The 20,342-nt window shown below is 42.3% G+C and overlaps 1 protein-coding gene across 1 annotated transcript; it reads left to right on the top strand.

Annotated features, from left to right (window-relative positions):
* Positions 1 to 2,996: 2,996 nt before the first annotated feature.
* Positions 2,997 to 5,694, top strand: LOC148872972 (thioredoxin-like 1-1, chloroplastic). The gene is made up of 4 exons (XM_088969368.1): positions 2,997 to 3,686; positions 4,323 to 4,499; positions 4,640 to 4,804; positions 5,086 to 5,694. Exons 1-4 carry the CDS (start codon positions 3,468 to 3,470, stop codon positions 5,356 to 5,358), a joined length of 834 nt encoding a protein of 277 aa, XP_088825494.1. The 5' UTR covers positions 2,997 to 3,467; the 3' UTR covers positions 5,359 to 5,694.
* Positions 5,695 to 20,342: the final 14,648 nt, after the last annotated feature.

Raw genomic sequence — 20,342 nt, 5'->3', positions numbered from 1 at the left:
GAACAATTAATGGTTCTTGAGTTTTTTTACCAGCAAAGTCGGTAGCCAGCTTTCCATTACAGAACCTCCCTGTTGCTCTCTGTTGCTCTCTCTCTCTCTCTCTCGTCCTCAAATCCGGAGGTGACACCATCGACAATGCGGGACTCATGACACTTCTTGAAAAAAGTTTAACTAGTTCGGATGCTAAATTGACACACCACCCCAAAGTTCAGGTTATTTTTTTATTATTTCGCAAATGACTTTATTTGCACCAATGCAAATAAAGTCATTTGCGATGTTCACGTCAACTTTTCTTTTCCACACCCTACGTTGCATTATACAGATCAACCATCATCCAACGATGCATCTTAATGTGACCGTGATGGTATCTTGTCCTATTATACACACTTTTTGTTGAAGGGAAAATTCTACTTTAATACTTTAATTTGAAGTAATGTCAATTTAGTATTAAAACTTTGCGTTATAATATTTATACTTTAAAAAGTGTCAAATTGGTCTAAAATTATTAACGACGTTAACTATCATGCAAAAGGATAAAAATATCCTTTACATATCATTTAATTTTCTTATAATTAATATTCGATCTCTAATCAGTAACCACCTCCGACGTCAAGTTGGTTATGGATTTAGGCACGGATTCAAACAAGAGAATAAACAACCCCACTCTATGCACCAATGTCAGTCCATAAAATGGCATCATTACAGCACAGCTCCAATCTACTAGGAGCTGAGTCAGCAATATTCAGAAGAACGATAGACTTTTTCACTAGCTGACAGACATGTGTCCATGGAAGACTATAGATTCCTCCATCTACGACTTGAAATAGGGAGATCAGATTTGTTCCTCACAACTGGCGCCTCACACATATCCTATCATGCATTGGAAACATCTCTCATACTTATGAATAAATGTTTATGGGAGATGTTCCCAGTACACGGTGAATGTACATGTAAAGCGCCCATTTGTGAGGAGCAAATCCCATCACAGAAATAAAGAAGTACCCCAAAGGAGAAGTGGGAAAAAACCCAGGGACAATGGGGGTTGTGGGCCATGACCCAAAGTCCCTGATTGAGAAAGTGGTGAGAAAGAGAAGTTGGGTGAGATAGGTTACTGAAACCCAGGGCCCAGGGGAAGAAAAAGGATAAGGGGAGCGAGGGGACAAATGATTCAACAATGAGCTTGGGGATGGCAAGGGAAATGGACAAGTTGGAGAAGGCAAAAGGGCAGGACCATTTGCCCGTGGTGTCGAGATAGGTAAGGGCGACGGTTGACGACTAAGCTAATTGGGTCTGACAAATTTGTTGTTGAAAGGGGGAGGAGGAGCCAGTGCAGGAAGGATCTGATGTCGATTAATTGGAGATCAAATCAGCCCCCCTACAACGTCCCACAGCACATTTGTGCTGTGTATTGGGAATATCTCCCGATGATAATATCAGAAATGATGATGTCATCATCGGGAGATGTTCCCAATGCACGGCGAAAATGTATTGTCAGACGTTGTGGGGGGTAATCTTGTTGAGGGCTGATTTGAACTCGGATAATTGCCGTCTGAGAGATGAGGCAAAGGGTCTTGTGAGGGCGGACCCGTCAACAATACTCCGAAAATCATTCCTGCTGATAATGTAAACCTGGAGTTCACAACCTCCCACAGTACATTCCCGCATGTATTGGGAACATCTCCCGATAATAATATTAGAAATGATGATATCATCATCGGGAAATGTTATCAATAACGACCAAGATGTGATGTGGGACATTGTGGGGGGCAATCTTGTGGGGGCTGATTTGGTCTAGTAAACCTGTGGCTGAGGTTGTTGCTTAGGGTTTGCAAAATTCAGCTGTTGCATAGGGCTCTTATTAATGTCCTTCCCCAGCTTGTTCACCCCTAGATGTTGTAGTATGCCTACCAAATAGGGTGGGACGAATCGGAGTGGGATCGGATACATACCTGAAGAATAGCATTTGCAAATGCCGTTAAGAGAGAAGAGGTTTGAGCCTGAGAACCCAAGCTTATATTTCCAAATTACAATCTTGAATTATTGAAGGGTAGTTTTGAAGTTTTTAAAAATTTTAAGTTGCACATGTCATCATGTAATCATATTATTCGTTAATGATAGGGATCAATTTGACAATTTTTGAAAGTTTGGATACTAATTTGATACTACCTCAAGGTTCAAGGTATTGAAGTAGAATTTTCCCTTGGTTGAATCAATTATACTTAACTCTCCTTTTATTTTAGAAAATTTCATTAATTTTCCCTTTTTATTGAATAAATTGCTGAAGCTTCCCTGAAATTTCTAACCATTGTTAATACCTCCCTGAAGTTTGGTAATTACAGTCATCTCCCCTGAACTTTTTAATACAGCTATGAAGTTTGGTAATTATAACCACTTTCCTTGAACTTTTTAATACTGTAAATAAATCCCTTTTATTAAAATTAAAATCCTCTTACAAAAAAGTATGAAAATATACAAAATACCTATGTACTTACTTTTGACCAAAATATTTATTTTTCAATTTTTTTCTTTATATCAATCATTACTTCAAATCCTTCTAATCTCTCTTTTAAAATTGATTTATCTTACAAATTTCCTTTCGTGTAAATCACTCAAAATACAACTAAGCATCATAAAAATAAATAAACACTAGATCCGTAGGTAGTTAACCACAAAAAATTCATCGTTATTATCAGATAGATGAATTAACCAATCAGTTACTTGGTTTGCTTCTGGTACACATGTTAATACCTAATATTCACTCCATCAACATCAACTCTGTTTTTGGGTTCTTGATGAAGTCTGTAAAAAACAGTGTTAATCATAATTGTTATTTTGGGTCTGTGCCAAAATACTTAAGAGAGAGAGGTAATAAAAATTAATAAATTTTGCAGTAGGTTTCAGCAATATTCAGAAAATTAAGGGATGTATCAGCAATTTACTCTTTTCTTTTTCTCATGGATAACATGAATGAACTCCCCTTTGGCCCTTTCTCATTCAATTTTTGCTATCGCTTATCCCATGATTTGTCACTTGTCAGGTCCAGGCTCAATCACAATTTTCAAAAAATAAGAAAAGAAAGTATTTTATTGTTTTGCTTTTGCCAGCCAATGGTGGAAAAGCACTTATCAAAAGCTTATCCTATTCTCTCTCTTTTTCTCTTTTTCCTTTTGTTTGTTTTTTGATATTATATAATTACTTATCCAAAGTTGGATCAACAGAAAAAAAGAAAGAAAGAAAGAAATGCAAAGTTTCCAACGATCCTAGCTAGATCAACGAGATAACTTCCATTGATTGAGCGGAGCCACAGAATTTTCTTTTCCCATCTTCTGCAAAAAGCTATAAAACGGGAAGAACCTTTTCATCAACTCTTCTCTTCTGTTTCAATTTTCAGAGTCTCTGGGAGTTTCAACTTTGGAAAAAGCAAAGAAATAACATAGGGCACCGCGCTTTACTGCTTTACGTCCTCCATGGCTGAATCTCTGATCAAAAGCAACATGTTCTCTCTATACCCCCATTTCTGCATCTCTGTTTCCCCCAAGAAATCTTCTTCTCTTTCTGGGTTTCCTTCTCTTAGCCTCCCACCTCTCAAATCCTCCTCCAAGAGCGATTTTCATGGCCGGAGAATTGTCTTGCGTGAAAGGGAAAGGAACCCTAATACCGGAAGTCTACAGGCTTTGTCCCCGCAGGTTTGTAAATCCCCTCATACGAAAAATCTGATGTTTCAATTTCAGATTCTTCTTCTATTTTAGTCTACATGAATTTCTTTGCGTTCATAGATAGATCCCCAACAAAATTAAAAAAAAAAAGAAGGGGAAAATGGTTTCCATGATAGAAAAATCTGTTTCTTTCTGGGTATTGGTTTCCTTTTCCCTGAATCTATTTTTTCTCTTTTTACTATTGTTCAAATCTCTATTGATGCGGCTTCTTTTATGGATTTTCTGTTTTTGAACAAACGATGGGTTTGAAGAACAGACTTTAGTGGGTTTTTCTTCATTTGGCCTAAAAGCTGCTCTATGTCTTTCTTTTTTTTTCTTCTTTATTTTTTGTTTTCCTTTTTGCTTATTTGGTTCTTTGGATGTTTTAAAATCTTTTTTTTCAGTGAAGTTGTTTTCCGGTTTTTGTTAAAATTCTCTCTCCGTCTATCTTGCTTCACTCTTTCAAGGTCTATCTGATTTCAATGTTCCCTTTCTACTCTTCTGATTTGCTATAGGGGAATTTTTGTTAAAATTCCCTCTCCGTCTATCTTGCTTCACTCTTTTAAGGTCTGATCTGATTTCAATATTCTCTTTCTACTCTTCTGATTTGCTATGGGGGAATTGCAGATGAGCCATTTGATTGGGAAACCTCAGAAATGGTGGGAGAAGGGACTCCAACCCAACATGAAAAAGATTACTTCTGCAGAAGATCTTGTCAATTCTTTACTAACCGCAGGAGATAAACTTGTTATTGTGGACTTCTTCTCTCCAGGCTGTGGAGGATGCAAAGCATTCCACCCGAAGGTATGATTAGTCTCTACCATTATTCATCATAAGAATGCAAGTATCAGTTCCATTCATTTCTTCTTTTTTTTTTTTTTTTGCTTCTTCCAAAGTTGAAACTCGATACCAAAATCAAAGAAAAGGGTTTTTTCTTTATACAGGTATGTCAATTTGCAGAGATGAACCCAGATGTACAGTTTCTTCAAGTGAACTATGAGGACCATAAATCAATGTGCTATAGCCTTAATGTCCATGTCCTTCCCTTCTTCCGGTTTTATAGAGGAGCCCACGGTCGTCTATGCAGCTTTAGCTGCACAAATGCTACTGTAAGTTGTACTTCACCTCGTAATTTAGTAAATTACTTGAGAAAAATTACACAACTTTCCTTCATTAATATACATTTGAAGGTCCATTTTGTGAACTGTATTTGCTTTCTTTTCAACTTGCTTGGGTTCCAAAGATCAAGCAATTGGTTAAATTTTTTTTCAACTTATCACGATTGATTTTTTTTTTTTTTTACGTTTTTAGGTTCTTTTTCTATAGAAATTTTGTTTCATTTTAGTATTATTTTGCACTGGTGTTGAAGAAAGATTTTCTGGTTTGACAGATCAAGAAATTCAGAGATGCACTGGCAAAGCACAACACGGATCGTTGCAGCCTTGGACCTCCAAAAGGGTTGGAGGAAAAAGAGCTCCTTGCTTTGGCTGCTAAAAATGATCTCTCCTTCACCTATACACCAAAGAAACCAGTTCAACCAGAGGCCGTACTTGTTACAGTAGCAGAAGCAGCTCCTGCAAGCGTAGAGCCCCTTGTTCCATCAACCTCAAAGGCAATTCAAACTCAAGATTCTGGGAAAGCCTTGGCCACGGCTGGGAGATGATTAAAATAATTTCATAAGCCCATTTCTGTTTTGCTTTTGTTGTATAGTTCTGTTGTAGGTTGATCGAAGTATCTACAGGTGGGGATGTGGGATCAAACAAGTGAGAGAGAGGGACTGTGTTTCAGTGTGTGTGAGAATTATGGTTGGTTTGCTGTATATAATAGATGGATGTCCAGTGGTGTCAGGCTTTGTGGGGTTTTTAAGATCATAGCCTGCACTTCTTGAGACGTGAGGAAGAAAGGGAATTTGTATGTTGTGCTCTCGATTGTAACAACTGTTATCATTCATTAGCAATTTGAAAGGAGATGCTGGATATTGGAGTGGTTGTTGCATTTAGGGTTGAGATCCTTAGTAATGTCCTCAGTCTTCTTTTAAGTCGTAAACAAAGAAACGGATATTCATATTCAGTGAAAGAGGGATGTTATAGATTGTCAATTTTCAATCTCATCCTCCATTTTCTTCTGGTTAGAATCATTTAGTTGATATGGTAACTGGGTGGATATTGAAAAGGAATGAATATTTGTGGTTTGTGATGAAGATGAACTTTTATTTTTTGAGAAATGTATAGTAGATTGTAGAAGGTGGTAAAGGTGGTTTAGAAGCATCAAGCGTTCCCTTATTTTGTCTGCACGGATAGATCATGGATGCATGGTAAGACGTATGTTCCTCTTTAACCTTGTGTGGTTGCTGTTGTTCATCTATGTGGTCCATAGGACTCGAGCTGTGAAATACTTAGAAAAGATGAGCCCAAGTGTCGAGAGGAGAATGAAGGATGGGACTTGGGAATTGAGAGAGGTGGATAACGCGTCCGAGAAGATGAGATAAGGTCAAGCACAAGGGGGAAGTTGCGTTGCTGTGTGTTATTGGAAGCATGAAGCCATGAACGTCTTTCAGATGTCCACACCTGGGTGGCTGATTGAGATTCTTTTGAACGTGGAAATGGAAATGGAAGAGTGGATGGAATTTTTTTTTTTTTTTTTTTTTAATCTTTTTATCGCCCTTTAGTTTGACGTTCGAAAGCATACCATACATACAATACCACACGCATACAACTCTGATCTCTGATTTGGTCTCTCCACAAACACAAACAACACGTGGTTGCCCTCTCTGCCAAATGTTTCAAACTAAAACCAACCCTGAGAAGGAATATCCATTTGGCTGAAACCTTTCCGACAACAGCACAAGTGCAGATGTCGACCTGCTTTCATGAGCATGTGTCGTTACATATTTGCAGTTTCATCGTTACATTTTTCTCTCTCCTTGGTCTTGGTTGTATAATTTATCTGCAACCGGTGAAACTTCGTGAATCTCACTAAATTTCAAAACCATGATGAGGTCAGGCCGGGGCCGCGATGGAGACCATTCATTTTTTTTTTTTTAAGTTTGGATGATTGACACTTGAAGAAGGATATTTGTGTCTTTTTAAATCATAATGATTGAGACTTGAAGGGTATTTATGTTTTTTGAAATGTTATTTAATGGTTGGTTCTGTTATACGGTAGGTATTAAATTGGTGGTACGTTTTGAAAGCTTGAGTATTGAATTATCCCATTTTGAAGTTTGGGGACTGTGACATTAGACCCAAAGTATATGGTTATAATCGGTAATTTTTCCTTTATCATATATGCAATGTCTGAATCCAACCAGAGTAGAGCCCTATCTAACTACATCAAATAGAAAAGTTTAGACAGAAAAAGGGAGATCTTCATGCAACTTTCATTGATCTAGAGAAAGTATATGATAGAATCCCTAAAAAGGTAACATGGTGAATTCTGGTTAAAAAACAGAATAACAAATGAATATATAGACCTCATTAAGGATATGTATGAGAGTACAAAAAACACTTTTAGAATCAAGGTTTTAAAAACCAACCTGGAAATGGAATCACTTTGATCGCCAGTTTTTGGGTCAGTAGTTTGAATGTCCGAGTTGAACAATTTGGGTGGTTTGACCTTTAGATTTGAAATTTAGTATATTAGGGTTTTATCTCTTCTTTTATGAGAAAAGAGAGAACTAGAGCTAGTTAGCTATTGGCTGAGAAAAGAAGAAAGGAAAGAAAGAAAAAAAAAAGGAAAGAAAGGAAGAAACAAAGGAAAAAAACAAAGGAAGGAAAGAAGAAATGAAGGAAGAAGAAGAAAAAGATGATGATGATGATGATGATGATGATGATGATGATGATATGAAGGAGGTAACATTCACTTGTGATGGCGGTGGCAATGGCAACATCCTTTTCCGGTCTCAAATTTGATATCCCATTTCTATCTTTCTCTAATCTCATATTTCATGTCACCTCTCTCTCTCTCTCTCTCTCTCTCTCTCTCTCTCTCTCTCCAATTTCAATGATCCCAGATATGAGATCGTGTCTCAGTCCTTTTCCTATATCTCAATCTCTTTTTTCTTCACCGTAAATGATGAAGGGTGATTTGGCCCGACCTAGCGAGAAGGGGACATAAGGACGCGACCTGATTAAGGGATGACAGCTCAACTTGGCAAGCCTAGTTCGCAACATTTGGAGATCGGGTATTCAACCAGCTCGGCATCGAGGCACCTTGGCATCCAATCTAGTTCGAAACTAAAGAATCGAAGTATCAGCTCGGAGTTGACAACCTGAATCGCAACGTAATCGACTCCAGAGGTCTCTCCAACGGATCCCAAGTTACTCGGGATCGCGATGAGCTAACAGATCCCAACTTTTCTAAGATCACGATGAGGACTCATCTTGGCTCCGCCAGAGTCGGAAGTGAAACGATAAGCCTTATCTATGTACTGCTCCTTCGGAAGCGGAACGAACCATATCTCCACACCCCAGAGATCCCAGAGCTCTTTCGTGAGACCCACAACTACTCCAGTATATAAAGACGGGAACCTCAAAGCAAAGGTATGCATGATTACTCTACTCTCTAGCACTCAAGCTCTCAAGCACTAAACTCGCATTTACAGCATACTGACTTAAGCATCGGAGCGACCTCGTCGGGTTAGCCACCCCGGGTTCTCTGATAGATTGTTTTGCAGACTGATCCAACTCACCGTCCACTTGGAGTCTGGATCATACTCCAACTGGAAGTAGTCAGATCGCGCACCATCAATTGGCGTCGTTTGTGGAAAATCGATCAAAAGGTCACTCCTACCTCCTTGCAACTTCAACTTCAATGGAATCTTCCAGCCACACCGGGAAAAGCGTCAAGATGAACACCACCGGGGGGGCAAGCCCAACAGGCAAACTTTCCCTAAGCTCCTACGGCATGCATCGGAGAGTTCACCATTCCGCTCACAACGTCTGGAGTCCCATCATTAACTACACCACCGAGCACCACGCAGGCAAGCGCCTCGCTTCCCCCGGTGGTAGGCGTTATTTTCTCTAAGTCCTCTGTGGTTCCTCCCAAAGTGGGGAGTTCCCAGTTCCATGACCTCGTTCAGTGTATCCGAGCCATTCAGATCCAGATGCAATAGGTCATGCAGTTTCAGTAGTACCAACATTATTACTTCTACCAACAATATCAACACCAGTTCCCTCCACTACAGCCAAGCCAGCAGCCGGTTCCACCTCGGCACCTGGGGCCCCATCATGGTCAGAACCCAAATCGCCTTGGAGTTAACCAGAACATCAACCGATCCTCCCATCGGGGCGAAGAGACCTTACAAGCACTGATTTCTCTCAGGAGTTAGGTCTCACCCCGAGGGAGGAGAGACGGTCAAAACACTCCACCGACCTCGCAAGGAAATCTTAGAAATAGGTCTGGGGATAGTCAACTGAATCCGCCTCGGCACTCACAGCAAGAGAATGATGGTTCACAAGTAGATAACCAGTTCGGAGTTCGAGGTACGAACTCAAGACAGGACCTCTCCGTCCCCTGTGATAGTCAGCCCTAGAATCCCTCGAGAAATCAGGATCTACCTCGCGACAGGGTTGCAGCACTAGATCGAAGTGAAGTCAGTAGCACTAATGCCAAACCAGTGAGGAAACAGTAGCAGAGACGTTGTAAGACATGCCGCACCTCAGTCAAGAACAACCCGCCAACAAAGCCAAGCCAACGAGAATAGCAAACCAAAGGGAAGGAAGAAGCAAGCTCGGCAGCTGCAAAGACCGCTCCTCCACTACTTTGCAGGTCATCTCCTCTGTATGTCGAGCTCTTGGCAGCCCCGTTGCCAAAAGACTTCAAGATGCCCCCGTTAGACAAGTACGACGGGTCCTTCGATCCTAATGAGTACAGAGCACTACAAGAACCTCCACGATGAGATCGAGGAACTTATCCGACGTGGATACCTGAAAATTTTCATCTTGCGCGAAGAAAGAAGACAGATAGATCGGCAGGCAGACCGATAGGGAGATCAGAGGAATGCCCCAGAAGCCAGTAGGCAAAACGAGCAACCACCACGATAGTTGCTAGAAGAGAGATCAATCCGTAGGGTAATTAACATGATTACTGGGGGGTCCATTATCGCAGGTTGTACCTCAGCAGCCGAGAGGACATGGTGCGTGAGCTAGAAAACGAAGAAGAAAATCGGCCAAAATGACCTCGACTTGAAAGACCGATATACTTCATTGAAGACGATGAACACGGGATCCAATATCCTCACGACAATGCCCTAGTAGTAAAGTTGCGGATCAATGACTTCAAAGTAAAGCAGATATTAGTAGAATCAGGCAGCTCGGCCGACATACTCTTCAAAGTGACATTTGACAAATTACAGCTACAACAGAGCGACCTGAAACTAGTAGAAACCCCTTTAGTAGGGTTCAACGGCGAGGAGGTCAGACATCTTGGACGAGTCACAGTACCTGTAGAAGACGGCACGTGACCAAACATCATGCGGTTTGAGCACACCTTCCTGGTAGTCGCGACTCCCTCCCCCTACAACGCCATAGTAGGTCGGCCAATCACGCATGTTCTACGTGCGGTAGTATCCACTTACTATATGGCGATGAAGTGACCAGCTCGAATCGTGCAAATGCTACGTAGCTGCTCTTAAAGGGAAGGTGAAGCTAGCCAAAGACGTCGAGCTCGAGCGACCTGCGGATTATACCAATGAGCAAGCTGCCCTGACAGAGGAGACGGTTCACATACCGGTCTCTGTTGACAAACCGACCAAGACTCTAGATCGGTGCCTTGATCAACGAACCACTCCGTTCCCAACTAGTAAGTTTCTTACTCAAAAAATTAGATATTTTTGCTTGGTCCGTGTCAAAGATGCCTGGAATTGATTCAAAAGTTATAACTTACAGATTGAACACCGACCCTTTAGTCAAGCCAGTAAGGAAAAAGAAGCGCAACCTCGCCCCAGAATGTTGGAGGGTAGTCGATGAAAACGTTGGGAAGCTCCTAGCGGCAAACTTCATAGGAAAGTCCATTACCCGAGCTGGGTGGCTAACCCAGTTCTTGTGAAAAAAGCCAATGGCAAGTGGCGCATGTGCATCGATTACACTGAACTGAATAGAGTCTGCCCGAAAGATTGCTTCTCGCTGCCCAAAATCGACCGCCTAATGGATGCAACCTCAGGGCATGAGTTGCTGAGCTTCCTGGATGCCTATTCCGATTACAACCGGATTATGATGGACCTTGCTATCGAAGAAAAGACCGCCTTCATAACCGAGCTCGGGTTATATTGTTACAAGGTCATACCCTCCGAATAAAAAAATGCCGGGGCAACCTTTCAGCGTCTTGTAAATAAGATTTTTTAGTCGTCGAGTTATATTGTTACAAGGTCATGCCCTTCGGATTAAAAAATGCTGGGGCAACCTTTCAGCGCCTTGTAATAAAGATTTTTGAGCCGTTAATCAGCAATAAAATAGAATGTTATGTTGATGACATGGTAAGACCCAGCTTTTGAATTTTTTATTGAATGATTTAAAAAGTGTTTTCCAAATTTTACGAAAATATAACATGAAGTTAAATACAAACAAGTGCGTCTTCAGAGTCACCTCGGGAAAATTCCCAGGCTATATAGTCAACCGACGTGGCATCGAAGCCAATCCAAACAAAATAAAAGCCATCCTAGATGATGAATCATTTTTTGGTCATGTATCAATCTTTTGGCTAAGTACCTCGTTATTTGGTCTGCTTCCAAGTGGTCAATGACTCAGAAGCCGAAGTGGAACTGCCTAGGTGCCAAGTTACCTGTGAGGTGCCGAGTTGCTTATGAGGTGCCAGGCTGACCAGGTGCAGGGCTGCCTGTGAGGTGCCGAACTGACCAAGTGCAGGTCTGACTGTGAGGTGCCTAGCTACTTGTGAGGCGCCGAGCTACCTAGGTGCCGAGCTGCATTGATGAGCTTCATTGCTCTTTAGAGACCTGCAAGGAACTAAATGTTAGAGGACCCGGGTGGCTAACTCGGCAAGGTCGCTCTGATGCTTAAGTCAGTACTCTCATAGTAGACTGCAAGCTAAAAATCACAAAGTATGAGAGCTAGAATTTGCTTACTTGCTTGCTCCCTTCCCCTTTGCTTCTAGGGTTGGTGCCTTTATATAGGCATTGTTTGGCGTGGGCTTCATGCACCATATCTGAGATTTCTACGAGGTCGTCTAAGTGGTTCGAGATTCCTAGAGGTAACGGCCATGCATGTTGACCACCCTCCAGATCGTTTGGCACGTGTGCCAACTTCCAAGGATCGTGGGAGTGTTTGGATATGCATGCTGAATTCGTCGGCGAGCATGTCTTGCAAATCGCCAGGTCGGCGCATGTGCCAGGTCACCAGGTCGCACCTGTGCCAAGCTGCCAGGCTGCCAGGTCAGTACCTGTGCCAGGCCGCCAGGTCGCGCCTGTGCCAGGCTGCCAGGTCATGCCTGGGCCAGGTCGGTGCATGTGCCAAGCTGCCAGCTCATGCCAGTGCCAGGTTGCGCTTGGGCCGCCAGGTGGGACACCATCAACTTGGATAAGTGGGTCTAAGGTGCCATGTGTCACAAAATCATTGGAGGGCCAAATCTGCTTTCATCATTTGCCCCCCACTCCCGAGCCGAAAGTAACTCGGCAAAGGGAGTAGATTTCTCCTTTTGGCTCGAAATAAATAATTCGATGAGCTCGTAAGTATCATTTCAATTCTTTAGGCTCTGGGAGCGACTCGTAGTCCACTCTCCTTGGTCTTGCCCATGATGAAGAGGCGACTGGTTCTTATGTGGTGAGGAGGTCTTCGCTAGTTCGGTATTTGGGCCCTTAGGCTCTGGGAGCAACTTGTAGTCCACTCTCCTTGATCTTGCCCATGCCGAAGAGGCGACTGGGTCTTATGTGGTATTTTAGCCCTTAGGCTGTGGGACCGACTCGTAGTCCACTCTCTTTGATCTTTGATTTTGCTCATGTCGAAGAGGCAAATAGGACATGTATGCCCATGCCAAGGAGGCGACTGGACTTGTAGTGCCGAGGTCTTTTATCAGTTTGCTAGTTTGTGCCTGGGCCAGGCCGCCAGGTCGGTGCCTAGGCCAGGCCGCCTGGTCACGCCTGTGCCAAGCCGCCAGGTCACGCCAGGGCCAGGCCATCGGGCCGTGCCTGTGCTAGGCCGCGTCAGGTGCAGGCCACCAGCTCGCGCCTGGACTGTCAGGTGGGTGCCTTAGAGCTATGACTGTGCTGTATCATCCTCGTAATGCCGGTCACCCACTCCTACAAGAAGCTACTAGGTGCTCGACCTTTGGGGGTAGCACTACTAACTTTAGGTCGCCAGCTCGCATGGGAGGCTTGGAATGCTCGACTAACAAGGGCGCCCATGCAGTCTGTTGGCTGCCAACTCCCGCGAAAGCCACGAAGAGCTCATCTTTGTAGAGGGGACCTTGCGAAGAGGACTGATGAGGTTTTATCTGAATTGAAAGTAAAGTTGGTAGAGCTGCTTAGTCTGTTAGCTTCTTACATGGTCTTTGAGTTCATAAAAAATGGAAACTATAAAGCGAGAGCTTTAGTTTCTAAAATGCAAGGACTTAGATTTTTGGGAGAAGAGGACTTAGCTTTAGGTAGGATGAGAACTTAGCTTCTTGTAGCATTTCCCACAGACGATGTCAATTGATGAATCATTTTTTGGTCATGTATCAATCTTTTGGCTAAGTACCTCGTCATTTGGTCTGCTTCCAAGTAGCCGATGACTCAGAGGCCAAAGTGGAGCTACTTGTGAGGTGTTGGGCTAACCAGGTGCAGGGCTGCCTATGAGGTGCCGAGCTGAGCAGGTGCAGGGCTGACTATGAGGTGCTGAGCTGCCTGTGAGGCACCAAGCTACCTAGGTGCCGAGCTGCATTGATGAGCTTCGTTGCTCTTTAGAGACATGCAAGGAACTAAATGTTAGAGGACTTGGGGTGGATAACCCGGCGAGGTCGCTCCGATAATTAAGTCAGCACTCTCATAGTAGACTGCGAGCTAAAAATCACAACGTATGAGAGCTAGAATTTGCTTACTTGCTTGCTCCCTTCCCCTTTGCTTCTAGGGTTGGTGCCTTTATATGGCATTATTTGGCGTGAGATTCACGCACCATATCCGAGATTTTTGCAAGGTCGTCTAAGTGGTTCGAGATTCCTGGAGATAACCGCCATGCATGTTGACCACCCTCCAGATCGTTCGGCGCGTGGGCCAACTTCCAAGGATTGTGGGAGTGTTTGGATATACATGTCGAATTCGTCAGCGAGCACGTCTTGCAAGTCGCCAAGTCGGCGCATGTGCCAGGTTGCCAGGTCGCGCCTGGGCCAGGTCACGCTTATGCCAAGTTGCGCCTGCACCAGGCCACCTGGCCGCGCCTATGCCAGGCCGATGCTTGTGCCAGACTGCCAGCTCACGCCAATGCCAGGTTGCTCCTGGGCCAGGCCGCCAGGGCCAAGCCGCCAGGCCGCGCTTGGGCCGCCAAGTGGGACACCATCAACTTGGCTAAGGCAAGTTGTTACCAAAGTGGTTCCGAGGTGCCATGTGTCACAATATCATTGGAGGGCCAAATCCGCCTTCATCATTTCCCCCCACTCCCGAACCAAAAGTAACTCGACGAAGAGAGTAGATTTCTCCTTTTGCCTCGGAATGAATAATTCAATGAGCTCGTAAGCATCATTTCAATTCTTTAGGCTCTGGGAGCAACTCGTAGTCCACTCTCCTTGATCTTGCCCTTGCCGAAGAGGCGACTGTGTCTTATGTGGTATTTTAGCACTTAGGCTGTAGGAACGACTCGTAGTCCACTCTCTTTGATCTTTGATTTTGCCCATGTCGAAGAGGCAACTTGGACTTGTATGCCCATGCCAAGGAGGTGACTGGGACTTGTAGTGCCGAGGTCTTTTATCAGTTTGCCAGTTTGTGCCTGGGCCAGACTGACAGGTCGGTGCCTAGGCCAGGCCGCCAGGTCGCGCCAAGGCCAGGCCGCCAGGTCGTGCCAAGGCCAGGCCGCCAGGTCGCGCCTATGCTAAGCCACCAGGTCACGCCAGGGCCAGGCCGTCGGGCCACGCCTGCGCCAGGCCGTCGGGCCGTACCTGTGCTAGGCCGCGCCAGGACCAAGCCACCAGCTCATGCTTGGACGGTCAGGTGGGCGCCTTAGAGCTATGACTGCATTGTATCATCCTCATAATGTCGGTCACCAACTCCTTCAAGAAACTAATTGGTGCTCGACCTTTGTGGGTAGCACTACTAACTTTAGGTCGCCAGCTCGCATGGGAGCCTTGTAATGCTCGACTAACAAGGGCTCCCATGCAGTCTGTTGGCCGCCAACTCCCGCGGAAGCCATGAAGAGCTCATCTTTATAGAGGGGACCTCGTGAAGAGGACTGATGAGGTTTTATCTGAATTGAAAGTAAAGTTGGTAGAGCTGCTTAGTCTGTTAGCTTCCTGCATAGTCTTTGAGTTCATAAAAAATGGAAACTATAAAGCGAGAGCTTTAGTTTCTAAAAAGCGAGGACTTAGCTTTCTGGGAGAAGAGGATTTAGCTTTAGGTAGGATCAGAACTTAGCTTCTTGTAGCATTTCCCACAGACGGCGCCAATTGATGAATCATTTTTTGGTCATGTATCAATCTTTTGGCTAAGTACCTCGTCATTTGGTCTGCTTCCAAGTAGCCGATGACTCAGAGGCCAAAGTGGAGCTACTTGTGAGGTGTTGGGCTAACCAGGTGCAGGGCTGCCTGTGAGGTGTTGAGCTGACCAGGTGCAGGGCTGACTGTGAGGTGCTGAGCTGCCTGTGAGGAGCCGAGCTACCTAGGTGCCGAGCTGCATTGATGAGCTTCGTTGCTCTTTAGAGATCTGCAAGGAACTAAATGTTAGAGGACCTGGGGTGGCTAACCCGGCGAGGTCGCTCCGATGCTTAAGTCAGCACTCTCATAGTAGACTGCGAGCTAAAAATCACAAAGTATGAGAGCTAGAATTTGCTTACTTGCTTGCTCCCTTCCCCTTTGCTTATGGGGCTGGTGCCTTTATATAGGCATTATTTGGCATGGGCTTCACGCACCATATCCGAGATTTCTGCGAGATCGTCTAAGTGGTTCAAGATTTCTAGAGGTAACCGCCATGCATGTTGACCACCCTCGAGATCATTCGGCACATGGGCCAACTTCCAAGTATCGTGGGAGTGTTTGGATATGCATGTTGAATTCGTCAGCAAGCACGTCTTGCAAGTCGCCAAGTCGGCGCATGTGCCAGGTTGCCAAGTCGCGTCTGTGCCAGGCTGCCAGGTCGCACCTGGGCTAGGCTGCCAGGGCCAAGTCGCACCTGGGCCAGGCCGCCTGGCTGTGCCTATGCCCAGCCGCACCTGTGCCAGGCTGTGCCTGTACCAGGCCGCTCTTGGGCTGCCAGGTGGGACACCATCAACTTGGCTAAGGCAAGTTGTTGCCAAACTGGTTTCGGGTGTTACCTATTTGTTCCGAGGCTCCATGTGTCACAATATAATTGGAGGGCCAAATTCGCCTTCATCACTAGATATGAGACCACCCCGCAAAATAAAAGAGGTCCAGAGACTGACTGGCCAGATAGCCACCCTGAGCCGCTTCATGTCCAAGTCGGAAGATTGCTACCTACCCTTTTTCAAAGCCACAAAAAAGAATAAGGATTTCGAATGGACTGAAGAATGTCAGCTCACCTTCAACGAGCTGAAAAGATACTTAGGTACCACCCCAGTTTTAACTCGACCCAAGGAAGGGGACGTATTAAAGTTGTACCTCTCTGCAAGCAACGTGGTGGTCAGCTCGGAACTAATCAAATAAGTACATCGGGTCCAATGACCCATCTACTATGTTAGTAAAATTTTGCAGGACGCAGAAACCAGGTACCCAAAGATCGAGAAATTAACATACGCACTAATCATTGCAGCTCGCAAGCTTCACTCGTACTTCTAAGCACACACTATCATCGTCCTCACCAACAAACCTCAGAGGCAGATTCTGCTCAAACCCAAGGTGTCTGGCAAATTGACAAAGTTGTCTATCGAACTAAGCGAGTATGATATCCGGTATGAGCCTCGGACGGCAATCAAAGCCCAAGCCTTGGCCAATTTTGTAGTAGAATGCACATTCAGTACCATGACCCTCGAGCCAACCGAGCTCGAACACACGACGGGAGCTTCAACCAGTGCGGTGCCAATCCCAATCAGAGTAGGACCAACCTTGGACGGGGAGCCCTGGATTCTCCACATCAATGACTCATCCAACCAGTCGGGAAGCGGTGCAGGACTAATTTTGTACGGTCCAAGCGAGGTGAAGCTGGAATACACACTCCGGTTTGGATTTACGGCATCAAACAATGAAGTAGAATATGAAACATTCGTCGTCGGGTTAACCCTAGCAAGGGAAATGAAGGCAAAACACCTCATCATATGCAGCAACTCGCAACTAGTAGTCAACCAAGTTAATGGTGACTACGAAGCCCGTGATTCCACCATGGCAGCTTATTTGGCCAAAGTCAGAGAGATCCTACATAGCTTCATCTCCTACTTCATCATATAAATCCCAAGATCCGAGAACGCTGAGGCTGACGCCTTGTCTCGACTAGCCAGTACGAGCAGTAACACCAGGCGGACCAACCCATCGGGCATGAAAAGCCTCCGCTAACCAACCGTCTCCAATTATCCATCGCTTACCACTTACAAGGAATTTCCTACATTTCAACATGCTAGTCCAAACGCTAGAATCTGAACTCCTTCCGCTGTTCAAAAGTTGCTCCTATAGAGAGAGGTATTTAGTTGAGAGCACCTTAACCCACAATACCTCCAACTGGGTGCAAAAATACCATGCAACAAAGCTTCGTGACTAGGGCTTTATTTCTTGGGAGAATGACCGTTCAGCCCAGGGTCAAAAATTTTTGGCCCAAACTACAGTTGGGGTAGGTGTCAGTTCGAAATTAATGCCAATTCATGAGTAGGCATTGGTGTATAGAGTGTGGGTGTTTGACATTTTAAATGTTTATAGATCAGCAGTGAAATTCAGAAATTTGCATTGGGTTTGTCCGTACTTTTCTGTTATTTCTTCAACCCACATTAACTAGCCCTATGCCCTCCATTCTCTTTCAACCAACAATTAAACAAATTGTTTCCATTATTAAGATAAATTAGTATAATTTTGGAAAATTTTGGAAAAGGAAATCATTGATTAATTTATATTGAAAAATAAAATATCAGTTAATGCAATTTTGGAAATAAATTATTTAATAAAAAATTTATTTCAGAATAATTTAATAATAATTTTCAATAATTTTTCAAAATTATAGAAATGAAATAAATTTTCCAAAATTTTCATAAAAATACATTCTAGAAATTAAAAGAAAAATTAGTCTACTTTTAAAAATTTGGTAAAATTACTTCAAAATGTAGTAAATAATTATTGAAAATTATCTTTTGTATTTTTAATAATTTTCACTATAAATTATTGGATTTTGGGTTATTCATGTGGCTAACACTTAATATATCCTTTTGATCCTTTTTGATATCAAATTAGATATTTTGTTTTCTCGTGCATCTTCCGAGTCCTCACTAGTAATCTATATCTATATATATAGCAAGATGGTCCACATCACCATGCCTCTCCTTGCTCCATTACCCCCACCCTTCAATCTCCTAGACTCTCTCTCCTCTCCCCTTCCCACCACTCTCAATAAGCCAAGTTACCACACTCTCCCTCTCTATTCTACACCCAATTACCTAAAAATATTCCTAAAATCTCTCTCCTAAGATATCTCCTCTAAGCGTATCATGTTACCCCACTCCAATCAACTCCTAAAATCTCTATTCTCTCATTTAAAATTTTTATATTAATTAATAAATAGTTAAATACGATGAATATTTTATCCAACCCATATTAAATGAGTATTAAATATAGTTATTACCAAAAATTAATAAATACTATTATTAATTAACTCATCATGACATTTTTAAGTATTTTGGGTAAATATTATTATGTTCATGTTAACTAACAACATTTTATAGAAATTACAAGCTCTTTAGTTAATTTCTATAAATTGATAATTATATTTAACAATTATCAAAAAGTATAAAATTTTAGGTATTGCTATTACTATAGATAATAACCAAATACGAATGGGGGAATAAAATATTATAATGTTGGAAAATGAAATTATTAGTTAATTTATATTGGAAAGTAAAAAATAAATTAGTGCAATTTTGTTAGTAAACTATTTAACAAAAATAAACATGTAATAACAATTTAAAATAATTTTCAACTACATAATTATACAAATGTAATAAATTTTTCAAAATTTTTCATAAAATAACATTTTGGAAAATAAACATATATTATTGTACTTTCAGAAAAATTTTGAAAGTTTATTTAAAATGCAGTAAATAATTATTGAAATTTTTAGGAAAATTTATTACATTTGATAGATTTAGAAAATTATTGAAAATTTGTGTAATTTTCATTGTAAATAATGGAAAATTATTAAATATAAATGGGTATGGGAAAGGGAAAACTATAATTTAAACCAATAATTACACAAATTATTAAGATAAATGAGTACGGGGAGTGGGTGCCTTGCCCTGAACTCGCCTGACACCAAGATGGGGCAGACTATCTTGACTACTAGGCGGGGACTGGGAGGGGGTGTCCCGCCCTGTTGTCGTTCCTATATAATTGTTAATTATTAATGAAATAAATAAATATGTTAATTTTTGTAATTATTTTATTTATTTAAAGTTAATCAAATTTTTATTTAAAATTAATGAAAATAATAACAATTATTATTACTACAAATAATTAATAAAATTAAATTTATTAAAAAATATTAATTCATGTTAAATTAACTAATTATTTGTTGTAAATCAATATTAAATAAAAAATGCAATTATTAAAATTTTAAATATTGACAATAACTTTGAATATTTTTAGTTAATTAGCAAAAAATTTTGATTATTTATTTATCAATTAATTAATAGTAAATAAAAGTATTCAATCTTTCAAATTTTCCTGTGCATTGCACAAGTCCCCGCTAGTATATACCAAAGTAGAACATGCCACGTCACATGACCTTTGTTTTCTCCCTTACCCTAACAAAAAACTCTCAACCCCGAACCCGATGGTAAATTAGTAAAATATCTGTAGATTATTATTGATTTTTAAAATATTTCTAACTTTTTCTCATATTCTTATAATCCTAGGATCTCATAATTTCATTTATAAAAGACCCACAAATTCCCATAATCCTACTTATAAAATATCCATAAATTAGATCTTTTTAGGTGGTTGCCTTAGGGTGGGGAAATTTAGGGATTCTCCATCCCTGACGGGGAATGGGTGCCTCGCCCTGAATCCACCCCTCCACTAGGATCAGGGCGGGAATGGAGTAGAGTGTCTTAACTTACGAGGGCAAAGGACGAGGGGTGTCCCATCCCATGCATCGCATGGACCCTCGCTAGTACAATGATTAGGAAATCCCACTCAATATGATCGTAGACCTTGCTGAAATCAACCTTCAACATGAAATACCCCACCTTCCCTTTTTGTTTCTTCATGGCATGGATGGTTTCCTCACAAATGATGGAGTTGTCTATGATTTGTCTTCTTGGAGTAAAGGCCCAAATGGGGAAATAAGTTGAGGTAGTAAGTGGC

This window comes from Nelumbo lutea, chromosome 2, assembly GCF_056320005.1.
Source record: "Nelumbo lutea isolate HS-2025 chromosome 2, American lotus-T2T, whole genome shotgun sequence".
In the NCBI taxonomy this organism is placed as follows: Eukaryota; Viridiplantae; Streptophyta; class Magnoliopsida; order Proteales; family Nelumbonaceae; genus Nelumbo; species Nelumbo lutea.
Note: the sequence above shows the minus strand (reverse complement) of the source record. Positions and strands in the feature narration are given on the sequence as shown.

What these genes read in the sequence shown, in the direction of transcription:
- LOC148872972 (XM_088969368.1), top strand. Translation starts at nt 3,468, where the DNA reads ATGGCTGAATCTCTGATCAAAAGCAACATGTTCTCTCTATACCCCCAT. An exon ending in TACAGGCTTTGTCCCCGCAG is followed by an intron (nt 3,687 to 4,322) that starts GTTTGTAAATCC and finishes GGGGAATTGCAG; the next exon opens with ATGAGCCATTTGATTGGGAA. An exon ending in TTAGCTGCACAAATGCTACT is followed by an intron (nt 4,805 to 5,085) that starts GTAAGTTGTACT and finishes CTGGTTTGACAG; the next exon opens with ATCAAGAAATTCAGAGATGC.